Raw genomic sequence first — 15319 nt, 5'->3', positions numbered from 1 at the left:
TTGATAAAGAAATGTGACTCGCTATCACTGGCGACGTTCATCGATTCATATATGTCAACCTACCAAATCCTCCAATTACTCATCCATGCATGTATTTTTTACCATAGTTCTATCTAAATTTCTTTTTCCTTCACATCCATCTCTTATAGAACTATCATTACTTTCTACTTGTACTGATTGAGCATTCATTAGTCTTTCGCCAAACTTTCCACCTTACACCATAACTAACTTTATTTTTATATACGGCATAACTTATTTCAGGATTGATACTATATATTGTTGGTGAAAGGATCGATATGGTTGACTACAGGGGGGGTGAATAGGCAACTACCAATTTTTTACTTTTCTTTACCAAATTAAACTTTGCATCAAAGTAGGTTGTCTAGATGTGCAACTAGGTGAGCAACCTATATGATGCAATAACAACAAGCATACAAGCAAGCAAGAGAAGTAACACTAAAGAGCTTGCACAAGTAAAGGTAAGAGATAACCAAGAGTGGATCCGGTGAAGACGAGGATGTGTTACCGAAGTTCCTTCCTTTTGAGGGGAAGTACGTCTCCGTTAGAGTGGTGTGGAGGCACAATGCTCCCCAAGAAGCCACTAGGGCCACCGTATTCTCCTCACGCCCTCACACAATGCGAGATGCCGTGATTCCACTATTGGTGCCCTTGAAGGCGGCAACCGAACCTTTACAAACAAGGTTGGGGCAATCTCCACAACTTAATCGGAGGCTCCCAACAAAACCACGAAGCTTCACCACAATGGACTATGGCTCCTTGGTGACCTCAACCGTCTAGGGTGCTCAAACACCCAAGAGTAATAAGATCCGCTAGGGATGAGTGGGGGAATCGAAAATCCTTTGGTGGAAGTGTAGATCGGGGCCTTCTCAACCACTCCCGAGCAAATCAACAAGTTTGATTGGCTAGAGAGATAGATCGGGCGAAAATGGAGCTTGGAGCATTTAATGGAGCTTGAGGGGGAAGAGGTAGGTCAAAGGGAAGAAGGGGACCCCTTTTTATAGTGGGGGCAACAATCCAACCGTTGCCCCTCACCAACCAGCCCCGCACAGGGCGGTACTACCGCTAGGTCAGCGGTACTGCCGCACCAGCCAGCGGCACTGCCGCGCAGAGGAGACTAGTAGGGAATAGGACCCAACACGGTACTACCGCGGTGGTAGGGGCGGTACTACCGCCTCTACAACCGCAACTAGTGCCGCAAAACCCGACACGAGAAAAAGACCCCTCGAGTCGAGGCGGTAGGAGCCAGACAGCCCAGCGGTACTACGGCAGCGGGGTCACGGGCGGTACTACCGCTGTGGAGCGGAACTGCCGCTTGTGACCCTTCGGCCGTACTACCGCTGGTAGTGCGGTACTACCGCTGGGACACTGAAGAGAGAGAAAGAATCTCTCCAAAGAGGCTGATGACGAGGCGGTGGTGCCAGGCACCCCAGCGGTACTACTGCTGTGGAGTCACGGGCGGTACTACCGCTGTGGAGCGATACTGCTGCTTGTGGCTCCTCAGCGGTACTACGGCTGGGTTGCGTGGTACTACCGCTGGGACCCAGACAGGACAAAGAAAAGCGGCGAGATCTCTTCAATGGAAAGGACAAGCTCGGAGGGTGAGAAGCTGATGTGTACGTGTTGATTCCACCCATGCAATACCCCAGCGGACCCCCTCTTGATAGTACGGTGCCCTCTACGCAACTAGTCCACCGAGAGAGAAATGAAAGAGCTACACCGTCTTGAAAGACACTCCGAAGGGAAGAAAACGTCTCGTGCCAGGAGTGAATCTGTGAACTATTCAAAGCACAAGATTAGTCCGCAACCATGTTGTCATCAATCACCAAAACTACCTTGAGAGAGATATGCCGTAACAGTTGGAAATATGAGCAATTTACCGAATGATTTTATTAACAGAAATACTAGATAAAGCATGACTAATATAGTAGAGATAAAACAAGTCATGCGTTCGGACAGAGAGAAGGTAAAGAGCATCTGCATATACTAGATGACCCGTTGCGCCAATGGCGCAAAGGGCGAGAGCCAACCATGCATGTAAGAATATTTAGACACCGATTGGAACATAAGGAAATAGATACTTAGGTATGATGTTGATACATAGCGTCATTGCTTTTAGCAAGTAAGCTACATAGGCAGAGATGCATCATATAGATATCGCTGGTCATTTAGCTTAACCGGGGGGGGGGGGTACGCATGAACATCTGGTAGAGTCATTCATCGTCTAAGCATCTCTTCATGGTGGGTGTGTTTGGTGGGCTGCCATTGCCAAAGCAGAAATACCTTCCCATATCATCATCGAACCCCCAATAATACCTATATGTTTGTTTTAGAATATCTTCTAATTGTACAATCTTATCGTTGAGATGGTATGCAACATATCTTATCTGCGAGAGAGTATGGTTTAGATTGTTGTCTTCGGACGTTGATCCTGCTGTAATGTCTTTGGATTGTAAAGCGTTTCGTCAAGGTGTGTTGCAACATATATTTCTTATGAGAGTATGGTTAAGATCGTTGTCTTCAGTTGATTCTGGAATGAAGCTAGTAAAAATTATATGTAAAGCACTAAAAAAGAGTCGAATAGATTAGCACTAAGTTCATATGTAGCCAACATAAAGGTCTTCCTCACTAACTATCTTCAACCTTCATGTAAAAAAATCACCTAAATCACTAAGTTCCCTGGGTTAAAACTCCTGGGAACAATTCACGCAGCGAATTCAATTTACGACTTCAATTTTGACGTTCCTCCCATGCCCCTCATTGGAAGCCTGGTAACCAGATAAGCATGTCAAAATATACAGGTGTGTTTTACCATCCCAGAGAACAAGCTAGTATTTTAAGGGGTGCCTTTTGTCAGGCTATATCCCCCGCTTTGATAGAACATACAGACAACCAGGCAGCACCCGCACAGAAGCCTCTGCTTCACACCATTCCTTCTTGCTGCGCTAGCGGGACCATGATGACCGGCTGATGGCTAGCCCTGGCTTCGAACCGGTGTCCAGCCGTTGTAGTCCAAGACCCCCTCCCATAGATGGCCGTCGGAGCACATTGACGGTGACGGATGTTGGCCGTCACGGTCACGGGAAGCACTTCAACGAATCAGGAGGAGGGCACGGGGGAGATGAGGAGGGAGGGTGGCGCGCGCCTTTCTGAGGACCTCCTCCCACGCTGCAGCGACAATGCGCATCTGTGTCACCGCAGCGGCACCACGCGTGGTGGCGCAACTCCGGCATGGTGGCGACGACGCGTATGGGGCAGCCGTGGTGGCGCGCATCCGGCACTGCCGCGGCAACGCGCATACGGGGCATCTCGTCTGACCACGCTACAACTCGTCCAAAACCGACGTGTTGAATAGTGCATCCAAAATAGAAATAAAAAAATACATTTCAAAAATTACTAACCAATCAGGTGAATAAAATCAAGTCGGTTTCATTTTTTTTTCTTTTGAGTAACAAATCCAGCCAATTTTAGGGTGTATTTTTTGAGCTAGTTTTAGGGTGTATATGTTACACGTGTAAACCGCTAGAAAATTGGAATCCAAGCGCGGCCCAAGTTTTTTTAGCCTCCCAAGTGAGCTGGCCCATTTCTTTGGCCCTTTCTTTCAGCGGTTGGTGTGATAGGCCCCGGCTGTCGGTCACTGTGAAACGAGTGGTCCATGTTTCTCCTGGAGGTGGCATGGTGGCTAGGAGGATGGCACCCAGCACGTGTCGCTCCATTGCCTGAACAATGCTGGTCTACAGAGGAGAAGGGGTCTGTTGGGGAGGGATTTGGTTTGCGCCGGGCTGGGGTTTGCTGCGGCTTGCTGCAGCGTGGCCGGTGGGTGCGAGAGTGCGCGGCTTGTCTGTCCGGGTGGTCTCCGTCGCTGCTGGCTGCGGTTCACTTATCCGCCGCTGTTGTGTGGTGATGTTGTGGCATTCATTGGGATGTTTCAATTTGGTCAGTAGGTTGTGGTGGGCCTGGTGGCATCTTTCGATTCAGTCATTGGGTTTTGGTGGTGATATTGTTTTTGTTGTTAGTCGTTTTTGTGAGTAGGGTCTGGTTGTGATTTGCAGGCCGTTGTTGTTGGTCAGAGGAAGGAGCGGTGGTCTTCATCTGGCCCAACCTGGTGTGCGCGGCGTGGCGGCTCTGTACAAAGGGAGAGACGATTTGGGGACGGCGTGGCGCTTCTTCGGCTTCGCTCGGTGGCTATCTTCCATGTGTCCCGATGGATCCGGTTTGTTCGTCTCCCTTTACTGTTTACATTCTGTCTGTGCTTGTTGTGAACGTTCTTGTGCCTTGTGGTGGTGGGAGGTAAGGTTTGTTAGTCTGCGATTGACTGAAATTTTTTCTTCCAAATCATGCGTGGCCGTCTGAATCACTTATCGCTTAGAGATTACTTCTCACTTAGAGATTCACGATGATAGCTGCACCTTCTGGTTAGGTAGGGTCAAGGTGGCTTCCAGTTTAGTTCTGAGTAGGATTTATGGACATCCTATACAATGCTATGGCACCCGCGGATAGGGCAGCCAAGAAAGGAAAACCAATTGTTGTTTTTGTTGAGAAGCATTGGGGAAAGTCTATATCTTGCCTGCAATGTCTGACTTATTTCAATTGCTTGTATGATGAAATTTATTGCATGGAGATTTTGCACTTGCAGTTTGCCTGGTTTGATGCTCTATCCATTTACTTTGCAGCTCAAAACAATTCTGTTGAAACTATCCATGAGCGAATGTTTACGCCATCAATGTTGACCATTATATCAGAGAATTTAAAGTAGGTAATATCCTTTCATGTTTAAATAAATTATCATCTTATTTATTTCAAGGACTTGAGTGTTGTTACAGAATACATATTAGCGGATCTCGGTTTCTTAGGCTGATTTCTCTTGCACCAACTGACACACTGTTGACAGCATAAAAAAGATGCTTGAACTAAAACTAAATTCAATAGTTGTTGCAATTGAAGAGGAGCATGGGGAAATATGATGTGACATGTGAGTACCTTCTCTCTATGTAATTACATTACTGCTAATTTCTACCAGCATTCTCTCACTATTTTTCATACAGTTCCACCCAATGGCACAATTACCTAATACAAACCAAGGGCTTCCCTTAATGGCTATAAGTTTTAGATCACCAAGAAACAAATTCTACAGTATGATTAAGTAATAAAATATTAAAGAACCAGCTGATGGTTTGTTTGAAATGGAGAGGACAATGAACACACTTGCTGAAGCTTTAAGTTGACTTTACAGAATGTGCACACATTCAACCAACCGGTTGATATCTGCTAGCATCCCCTTGCTGGAGCCTCATTTGAAGGGAACACCTGCTGAACAAAATAATTGGTCGCTGACACTGACAATCTTCCCTATGCGCTTTGTTGATAAAGATTCTTTGCAGAATAATTTTTTCCTGGAGTGCACCTAGAAAACACAATAAAAATTGGGGAGATGAAAGGTCAGAATCATTTCTATTGGTGTCTGACTGATCTCACTGCTAAAGAAGCATAAATAGCAATCAATGTCTAGTGAAAGCCAGAAGATGAATTCCTTTCGGTAAACAGGTAATACATGGCACTTCTTAAAGAAGAGAAAAAAATCTTTTATTCAGTCTTAGATTAAACCATATATTCCAAGCAAAAAAAGGTCTTGCAGCTCTGAAGTAAAAATAATTATTCTCCATTTAATTTAGAGATGAACAGCTGATCCTTGTAAGTTTGTTGTAGAAAATGCTAGATTGTTGGTGTCAATAGATATTCGAAAACTGGAAAGTAATGAACTGGGAAATGCTATTCAAAAGTTGTAGTCCATACAAAGAAATTAATAAAAAATCACATAATGGACCAGTATAAGAAAGACAATAGCTGCATATCTCAAGTTGGTAAGCATCAGATTCACATGTCACAGCCAAACAGAGCAAGGACATATTACTGTAAGAATTGCCCATAAAACCAAACGGAGTAGAAGAGGAAGGTAGCAAACCTTTGTCACAGCACAACATCCGCTAGCTACCGATGGATTGAACACATGTAGGAAGAACATGGCTAAACACACTTCAAAAAGAGACCAAGACATGGACTGGATCAAATGCATATCCTACTGGAAATGAGAAACATCAACTTTAGCAACTCAAAGTAACATCTTAAATGAAAAGAAAACAGAAATGAAAAACGTAATTTGAGTGCTACACATGCAGATAAAATATCAGATTCTAATACAAAAAATCGAGATCGCATTGAAGCCTAACTTACTTACAGGACATACATGGTGTATTTTACTAAAACGTCAGAATGAATCACTTAGTTACTAATTTATTTCGTCATTTATACAGTCACAGAAAACAAGAACACTATCTTACTATATAGTTGCATGATCGGTCATCCACACAGCAAATATCTGACAGAAAAGAGCAGCTTTTACTTAAGGAAATGGATGACCAAGTAAAATGGCCCCCAACCCTGTATACATGCCAGCCTTGGTCAGAATGCACTAAATAAGCATTTTCTTTGGATAGTTTGAACTAATACCGTACACAACTTATTATTTCTTTGGACAGAATGAACCATTTAGAAGAACAGAGGAAAACATGGCAGCAAGACTCGGCAGTGCTTTCCAGGCAACAAAGGCCCTTCTTCTTTTAACTGAACCAGCAAAACGTGCCAGCTCCATCTTCTCTTCTGTTGAGGGCATGCGTGAGGATGGAGGAGAGGGTGTGTGTGACAGCAAGAGAGGATGGAGGCTAGGACGCGAGGACTGACCTCTCGGGTGGACAGACGGTGGCGCGAGAGCCGGACGGAGCTGGACGTCTCTGTAGCCCACACTCTTACTACGGACGACGATGGTGCCGGCGTCGTGGACCAACGCTGCGGCTCGAGCTTAGGAAAGTGAAATCGCAAAAGACTAATATGTATAGTAGTTTCAAACTCTCCATGACAAAGAAGAAAAATCACAATAAAAGTATCCATTGTACACACAAGTACCTTCCAAGATGAAAGAAGTAGCAGCTTTCAATGGAGAAATAGGCAATAATAATCGACTGTGCCTTCCTAAGCCAGCTCATCAATCACACAGACCTACAACCAAAAAAAGTGGACATTTGAAAATTTCATCAAGCAATTGGTATACAATTGCAAATGAAGCTGAAATTAAGTAATCCATGAGGTGATGAAACCTACCTCTGTAGGTGATGCAATCCAAATCATGCCGGGCCAATGAACAAAATGGCCTGCAGCATTCACCTAACACACATCTAGCTGAAAGGCGGTATTTCTTTGGTTCTCAAAATGGGACAGTAACAGCAACAAAGGCTGATGTTGGCTGCAAGCAAAGTATTATGCATCAACTTGTAGCAAAAAACACGGTTGCACTTTCATATCATTAAGAACAACAACGTATTGGAGACTCATCAGCTTCTAGTATACCTGAAAAGAAAATATATAGTTCAAACTCTTCTTCTCACCTCCCAGTACATTATAGTACAAAACAGGCAAGCACAATAAATAAAATAAATAGGAAAACAACATAGTAAGGCGATGCCAAGCATCCAAGATCCAACTTTATGCCTACACATAATAACAGACAAATGGATTTCAATTTACAGAAGTAAATAATGACTACTACTCATGGGGTTTAGCAGTAACCCACTCTATGAACCAACACAAAATGGTTACATATTTTCCTTTTTCCTGAGATCATTTGCATTGGGAAGCATTTAACCCGACCTAATCAGGAAGGAGCTACAGGTTTTCATTTCTATACTTGCTAATTCATTCCAACATGCGTAATAGCCTACTAAACCAAATCATCCAAAAGAAATGAGATAATCTTCTCGACTATGATTATTGTACAATAAAGGCCATGAGGTAAATAGAAATTAAAGCATCCTGATCTCCTTCAATACTTAAAATGCAACTACTCAACTTGTTATCTTTTACTGGAACTAAATTACAGAAAAATCAAATCACATGACTAACATAGATTAATCCTCCCCTGTTAGCCTTTTTGGATTTTCATCAAACAACTTGTAGACACGGAGAAACTAAATTTGTACAAACAAAATGAGAAGCTCTCGGAGCAGGGGACTGGAAGAAAGGGGGAAGAATAAATCAGTAAGAAGAGAAGGGACCTGAAGTCGAGCTGCAACCAGGCGAACTCTCGGCTGCACCGGCTGCTCGCGCTTCTCCTGTTGAGCACCTACGATGAGGAAGAGGTCGACCAGAGCAGCCACACAAGGTGGAGGAAAAGGCAGACGGCATGCCGTGGAGCGGCAGAATCGGGATCCAGCCCCAAGATACGAGGCGACGCTCATCATCTGCCTCTCCAGTTCACCGGGTGGATGGATGGTGGCGTGAAGGGCGGTAGATGAGGCAGCACTGGCGACTGTTGTGGCTGCTCCTACCCTGCGGCTGCCCCTCCCCTCTTCTCGAGCGCATGGGCGGAGGCTGAGCACGGGCTGGCCGCAACTCGGTGCCTTCCGAGGGGGCACACGAACAGGCGCAGAGACGGCCGGCGGCGAGGCGGTGTAGGAGCAGGGGCGTGGTGGTGGTGGTGGTGGTGGTGTAGAGCATGGGAAGAGGCGAGGAGAGGAGGCGGCGGCGAAGGGAGGAGAAAGTGGGCGAGATGCGAGGACGGAAGGGGATTGGCGATTAGGTTTTCACCGTGCTGCTCGCAACGCTTATCCTTCTTTCACCTTTCACCCATTGAACATATAAATGACGCTAGACAACCCGCCGTTCTGGAGGCAGCGTGCACGATGTCTTTGACCACACGATGGAGTTACTCGAGCAGTAACAGTGTTTTTTTTTGACTGCTGGCGTCTGGTCAGCCGTTGGTCTTTTTTTACGTTGGGGGCTGCTTCAAGAGTCGATGGCGGGTGGGCCTCATGAGGTGGGTTTCGCCTTGTTTCGGTGCGATTGAATTAGCCACGAAGATGAAAATATCTCCCTCGTCAGCCCCTCTCACGTCATCCTCGATTCCTTCCGCTCCCTCGCGACCCCCGCCGCCGCCTCCTCTCCCGCTACCGCCGCGCCAGGGCCTCGCCTCGCCCTCACTGGCCACCGGCGACCTCCAACCCTTGTTCTCCGCCTCGTCGCCATAGCCACCTTGAGCTCGAGCAGAGGAGCGGCTCGGCAGGAGGGGGCAACAGCCAGCCGCGCCTCGTCCGTGTCGCGTGGTGGCCCAGAATGCGGTCGTCCCGTGCTCTGCCTCCACGAGCGCGGCCTCGATCCAGACTCGGCAGAAGGAGGGGAGCAGCAGCCGGCCATGCTGTGTTGGCCGTGGAGGAGGAAGGAGCTCATGTGGCTAGGGTTTGGCTACCCTCGTCATCCATCTCCTCGATCTCTCTCTGCCTGGCCGTGGTCTGAAGGAGGAAGAAGGGACGCAGCGAAATCGAGCGATGCGGGCTGCAATAGCCTAAATAGGTGGCGGTCGAGACCACGGGAGCGGGAGCGACGGCCATCTGCCCCCGCCCCACTCTCTTTACCTCTTCTATGGAGATGCTTTGCTGGGGACATATGATTTCATCCCATTCTGTACTATCCATCAGGTATGGATTTCTCTCGCCACTTTCTTTTTAGTCAATGAATTGGTGTCTAATATAGGAAGGCTAATTCGTCCCCAATCTAGGCCTCGGATCCACGGCTTCTCCATCTTCTTCCTCCAGCCCCTTTCTCCATGTCGGCCATCCAAGATAGAGACGGCTTGGATGGCAAGGGCCAAGCATCAGCATGGACGACGGCCTCCAAGATTTAAGTGGTCAAGTATGAATGACGATGCAGCCTGCAGGTAATCATTTGTGTTATTTGCCTATCTTTTTCAGGTTCGTCATATCCATAGCCTATGTATTTCATCATCCCATGTGATTCAAGCTGGGCCATACAGTTGTATGCTAGATTGGTATGTACTATATACATCTGGATGACCGTGAGGATTAAAGAGTGCCGTTAATTCCAATGGAAAAAATGCCTAAATCTCGCTGTCCACTAATTCACGACAATGAAATTCTCTAACTCTGCAAAAATCGCTTTGATGTTGTACCAGCTGAAGCTTTTTCGTCTTCTGAATTGAACAGGCAGGAGTTCAGTTTGGTGTTCTCAAACAGGCCATAGTTTGATGTCCTAAATCTAATTTGGCCTTTCAAGTTAGATATTATCCATGTATAAATACAGATTTCCTTGAATATATATTGTTTCGATCAGCACAAAATAGCTCTAGCCTCTCGTACAATTTTCAGTGTCATGCATGGGTGGTTTTTGTGCAGTTATGTTGATCTGCATGCATTTTCTACATTATAGTGTTGATATGTCTCAGTAAAATAGTGAGTACATATAACGTAGCAAGCTACAATCAGTTAGTTTTGTTACTAATCCATTGATCCTTTGTTACATTCCAAGAGTCAGGGTACCGACACCCAAATAAGTTCAGGCCAGTCCTTGATGTGAAGAAGCTAAGGGAGGCGGATCCCGACCCTTATGACAGCCAAAATTAGGCCGCCACTCGTCTCTCTCCTGCACCTGCTCTTCAGATGGCCAACAACACTTCGCGAGCAATGACTGCTGTCCAGTTAAGAGCAAGTATGTTTTCTTGCTGAAGCATTGTTTGGATTATAGTTACTTCTCTGTTTCTGTCAATAACTACACATGTGTTCTTCTACTTATACCGTCAAATTCTTATCTTTTGACATGGATCCTTTAAGAATATTAAATAGACCACCCAGTGCATGTAGAGATTGTCCAATGCCCTCAACTATGCCATGATTATTCATGCAAGGTGATGTTATAACCATATCTAGAGAAGATCGCAGACAAATTTCTTAAGCACTATTGTGTTCACTATGCTCTCCACTAGCATGTCAGCACTGATTTTATCTTTCTAAGTTCCCAAGAATTAGAATTTACTATTTAAGATAGTGACAGTGCTTCGAAGGTTTGAGTTTTTTTAAGATCCCTATATGTGTTTCTGCAACTTACAAGGTGTTGTGCACCTTGCATATTGCAATATTACCTTAGAAGGGCTGATCACATTCAGAAAGACAACTTCGTAACCATTACAATATTTCTCTGTTTCTTTTTTTCTTAATATTCCCTTCTTTTCTGAAGTTCTTCTTGCAAACTGTCGATCAAGGTTGTATTATGTAATTTTAGGCTATGTATTTTGCCGCATTCCCATTTTGGAAAAGAAGCAGTAGCCAGTGATGTGTGATGTTTCAAGAAGAACTGAAATTAGTAAACAACTCTATACGAAAGAATAATAATGAACATGACTTCAAAAACCTGGAGATGTTATACTGAAATTGCTGCAAATCTTTGGAGATGTTTCCTAAAGAGCACAAGCATAGTAGATTTACTGAATTCAGATAACAACATGCAACAATACAGAGCTATAGTAATTAGCTTTTGTTCAAAGCTCTAGCAATACTTATTTCTACCCCCTATTGTTGTCAACCATGTTATATGCTGAATATAATAAAGATACATCTTACAAATAAATCAGTGATGTGTGATGTTTCAAGAAGAACTGAAATTAGTAAACAACTCTATACGAAAGAATAATAATGAACATGACTTCAAAAACCTGGAGATGTTATACTGAAATTGCTGCAAATCTTTGGAGATGTTTCCTAAAGAGCACAAGCATAGTAGATTTACTGAATTCAGATAACAACATGCAACAATACAGAGCTATAGTAATTAGCTTTTGTTCAAAGCTCTAGCAATACTTATTTCTACCCCCTATTGTTGTCAACCATGTTATATGCTGAATATAATAAAGATACATCTTACAAATAAATCAGTGTATACTTCAATCTTGCTGCTTTCTAGAAAGTACCTCCTACTTTTTACTTGCTTTCCTTTCTATAAGAATGCAATTATACTGCTGAGAGAATAGTTTAGATACCCGATTTGCAACATTCAGGATATCGGTAATTGGTACCATATTGGCCGGGTGCTGAGTAGGGATAAATAGGCGAATTCGCTGACCAACCGAGTAGCGATTAACTGACCGAGATGCCAATTAACTGGCCGGTATTTGGAACAATGCCGATTTGAACTGAAATTTATTCGCTTACCACTGCCTTCCTTCTAGGAATTATTCATATTTTTTGTGTAAAATTTCCCAGGTTAGTACATTTGGTAGGTATATTTGTGAAAATTACCCAGATTGCTACACCTGGTATGGTTGATGATCTGTGAAAATTTTAAAAATTCCGATAACTTTTTTTGGGTCAAAATTTGTCATAAAAGCTCAGAAATTTTAAATTTGACGATACTCTCAACAATTCTTTGCTGTTGCTTGTGTAGGAAAGATCTTGCTGTTACTTGTCTTTTCAACAGTTATTCTGTGTGGAAGGCACTTTGCTCACACTCAAATACTACCTCTGAAACATGGAAGAAGGAAAAGGTTACTCTTCTGATCTTGAGAAAACAGTTTCAGAGAAGCTAGCAGATGTAGAAGAATCTCTGAAGAAGTTGAAGCAGGTCTGTTCAGCACCCTGCATCGTTACTTGAACCGTCTTTCTGGCCTTGTAACTGTACCGCTTTAACAGAGTTCGACGTGTATCGGTACCATGTAATTCTCAGAATTTTTAGGCTGATGGAAATACATAGTTCGACGTGTATCGATATCTTCAGACCTTTGCTTCCGTAGTTTCGCCGAACTGAACTTCTCTAAAATACATGAACTAGAGCTTAGTCTTTAGATATTTTGTTTTTAATTTAAAATTGTTTAGATTGATTACTCCACCATTAAAATGTTGTTTATAGAGGTAAAATGCTTGTATATATATGACTGGTTGATACAAAATCTGGACAGTTATGTCAGACCTTTTATCTTGGCATTTGCTTTTCATGAATCTACTAAAGTTTTTTTACCTGATGATCTTCTGTGCAGCTATATTCTGGTTATAGGCCCCCTATAGGAAAAGCAATAATTTGAATTATTTTCTTAAATTTTCCATTCAAAATTCCTAAGTAATTATAACAACTCGAGTGTATCCATATGGTTACATATCACATTAGATTTTCTTCTTAACTGGATTTTATGCCATGTAATGTAGGTTCTCTTCAATTTGCTGTTGTGCTAGGCATGAACAGGATGGCTTCCTCTTCTTGCGAACCACACTGATGTTGGCTTCTGGTTTCTGCTGCAATGGTTTTTTTTACTATGGATAGCGTTTCTTGAGGCTATGTCTCTGCTATAGGTATGACTATTTGGTATATATGAATATATATATCCTTCCAGAGAATACTTGCTTCTGCATTATATACTGGATGGAAATAATTTTTTTGTACGCTAGAACATGGCCTTGCTAATTAGTAGGCATTCCTGAAGGTTTTTTGAACTGTTGGGAGACATGAGAAGGTTTTTCCTGTTAGTGCTTATGATTGGTTTGCTTCATGCTTACTGCTTTAGGACAAATATGTGCATGTTGGTTAATATCAACGTGTGTGGGATGTGCCCAGTTATCTTAGCTTTTTGCAATACATGAGATTACTTCTTTGAGAGAATATTTGCTGCTTGCTGATAAGGGAAGGCTAAGTGCACAGATAATTAATGCGGGTGTTCCAGAATTCAGTGTATACCACCTGCTTATTGTTTACGTATGCCCAAACCAATGGTAGCTGCTTACGATAAAGGATTTTATTTTTAATATATGGGTTATAGAATCCAACAGATCGCCTGCTTACTATTTATATATGCAAAGGGTAATGCTTGTTGCACACTTATAATAAAGGGTAGTTAACTAGCAGAGGCACACTGGTATGATATACATGCTCATACATTATATTATTACATATATATTAGTCAAAGGGACACTGTTATAGTCCATGATGTAAGCGGGGATTTTACGTCTTCAATTAGAAAAGGCATCCTAAAACTTGTGATGTTATTCTCTGGAAAAAATGTCGGTACCAAATGCTAAGCAGATAAATATTGTTTTAAATCAGGTACTTGAGTCATTGGCGCAACCGGTAAATTTCGGTGGCTTAGATGGAATTTCATTGATAGGTTCACTGTCATTAACTATGTGGTGCTAATTTGTTTTTATGTCTCTAGGTCTCCGCATTTCGGGGGACTAAGTCCGACGACGGGAGATTCTACATATATTTTCTAAAAGACATGTCGCTTGGTCGAGGCCTTGATCATGGTGATGTGTTTATTCGTCCGGTGACTCAGTAGAACGATAACCTCTGTGCACAGTGATGTTTCAGTTTCTACATAGATGGTTTCAAGCATAAGAAGGTTTCAAAATTAAATGAGTCTTGTACAGGACTGATAACAAATTATGCTTTCTGAGTTTCTGAGTTTCAAGCTACTGAAAGTAATTGAAGCTTTGCCTTCGCTATGTAAGAATGGTTGCATGTGTTAATTAGTGGTGCACATTTTTTGAGACTGTCCAAAATTCTATTATAAAATGCTTATATGAAATTGATGGGTACCTGGAACTTCTTGTGATTGAAACTAAATAGTGGAACACATCACATGCTTATTGGTCATATGTTACCGCTTATCAATATATCTCATATGAAACTTTTTACTTAACGTTGCAAAGGTTATTCCCTGATATAAACATCTTATGCATTTACTTGTTTGTGTAGAAGTGTGATCTGTTAACCAATGTACTTTTGTAAGTATTACAGTTCTATAAATAGGAGGGAATGGGGGAAATAGCTATCAAAGAATACACCATGTTATCACTCCTAATTCCGTAGTATAGTAACATTCACAAGGCAATATAAGTAGGTGTTGGTCTCTAAATAATAAATATTCTAACTTGCATGGTTTGAAAACTTGTTTCGCTCTCGGCCTTCGCGCCATTGGCGCAATGGGTCATCTAGTAAACACAAAAATGAATTACACTTTTAGAGCCTGTGGGTAAATAAGGCCCACCTGTCATGCACATAGAAGCAAAGAGAGAAGTAAAGAAAAGAGAACGGCTGAACAGTTGCCACGGCTGTAAAAGGTACAGACGGCAGGCAATCGTGCGAACCCAATCGCTCGCACGATGCAAACGCGCTAGAAGGGCGGGTTGCCTAGCGTGTTTTATATGTTCAATGAACTAAACACATTTAGAACAGACACTAGATGAAGTTGTATATATAAAGTAGAACCTAACGCATGTAGGACGGAAAGTAGAGCAAAGAATTGTGTCATGACATCTAACAGAAAGAGTAAGAACACGTACGGGACAGCAGCAGTGGAAGTGTTGGACTTGGGGTCGGTGTCCTCGCCTGCCATGTCGTCGAGGAGATCGTGGACGTTGGGGAAGTAGTCGTCGGCGACCGGATCGTCCGTGATGAAGCAGCCAGTAGTCGCGCTGAG

At 43.2% G+C, this 15319-nt stretch overlaps 1 protein-coding gene and 1 long non-coding RNA gene across 12 annotated transcripts; one reads left to right on the top strand and one right to left on the bottom strand.

The window, feature by feature from the left end:
- The first annotated feature begins 3717 nt into the window (after positions 1-3717).
- Positions 3718-14435, top strand: LOC125518894. Of its 9 annotated transcripts, none has more exons than XR_007288172.1 (10): positions 3746-3954; positions 4089-4231; positions 4692-4770; positions 4910-4990; positions 6555-9542; positions 9623-9781; positions 10390-10569; positions 12298-12474; positions 13053-13196; positions 14054-14435. XR_007288172.1 is itself a non-coding variant. In XM_048683787.1 (4 exons), the coding sequence occupies exons 1-4, from the start codon at positions 3745-3747 to the stop codon at positions 4980-4982; spliced, it is 531 nt and encodes a 176-aa protein (XP_048539744.1). In that variant the 5' UTR covers positions 3718-3744; the 3' UTR covers positions 4983-5079. The 9 variants fall into 9 exon arrangements, 1 of the variants encoding a protein (XP_048539744.1); XR_007288169.1 differs by having other exon boundaries at positions 4071-4231; XR_007288170.1 differs by having other exon boundaries at positions 4071-4231; positions 4692-4774.
- Positions 4903-8403, bottom strand: LOC125518895. 3 transcript variants are annotated; one of them, XR_007288177.1, is made up of 5 exons: positions 8124-8403; positions 7174-7419; positions 6757-7071; positions 5981-6097; positions 4903-5422 (listed from the first exon to the last, which is right to left on the bottom strand). It is a non-coding gene; the product is annotated as an uncharacterized LOC125518895 (long non-coding RNA). The 3 variants fall into 3 exon arrangements; XR_007288176.1 differs by having other exon boundaries at positions 7174-7315; positions 8124-8351; XR_007288178.1 differs by having other exon boundaries at positions 5981-6094; positions 7174-7315; positions 8124-8351.
- Positions 14436-15319: the final 884 nt, after the last annotated feature.

The sequence above is a fragment of the Triticum urartu genome, chromosome 7, assembly GCF_003073215.2.
Source record: "Triticum urartu cultivar G1812 chromosome 7, Tu2.1, whole genome shotgun sequence".
NCBI lineage: Eukaryota > Viridiplantae > Streptophyta > Magnoliopsida > Poales > Poaceae > Triticum > Triticum urartu.
Note: the sequence above shows the minus strand (reverse complement) of the source record. Positions and strands in the feature narration are given on the sequence as shown.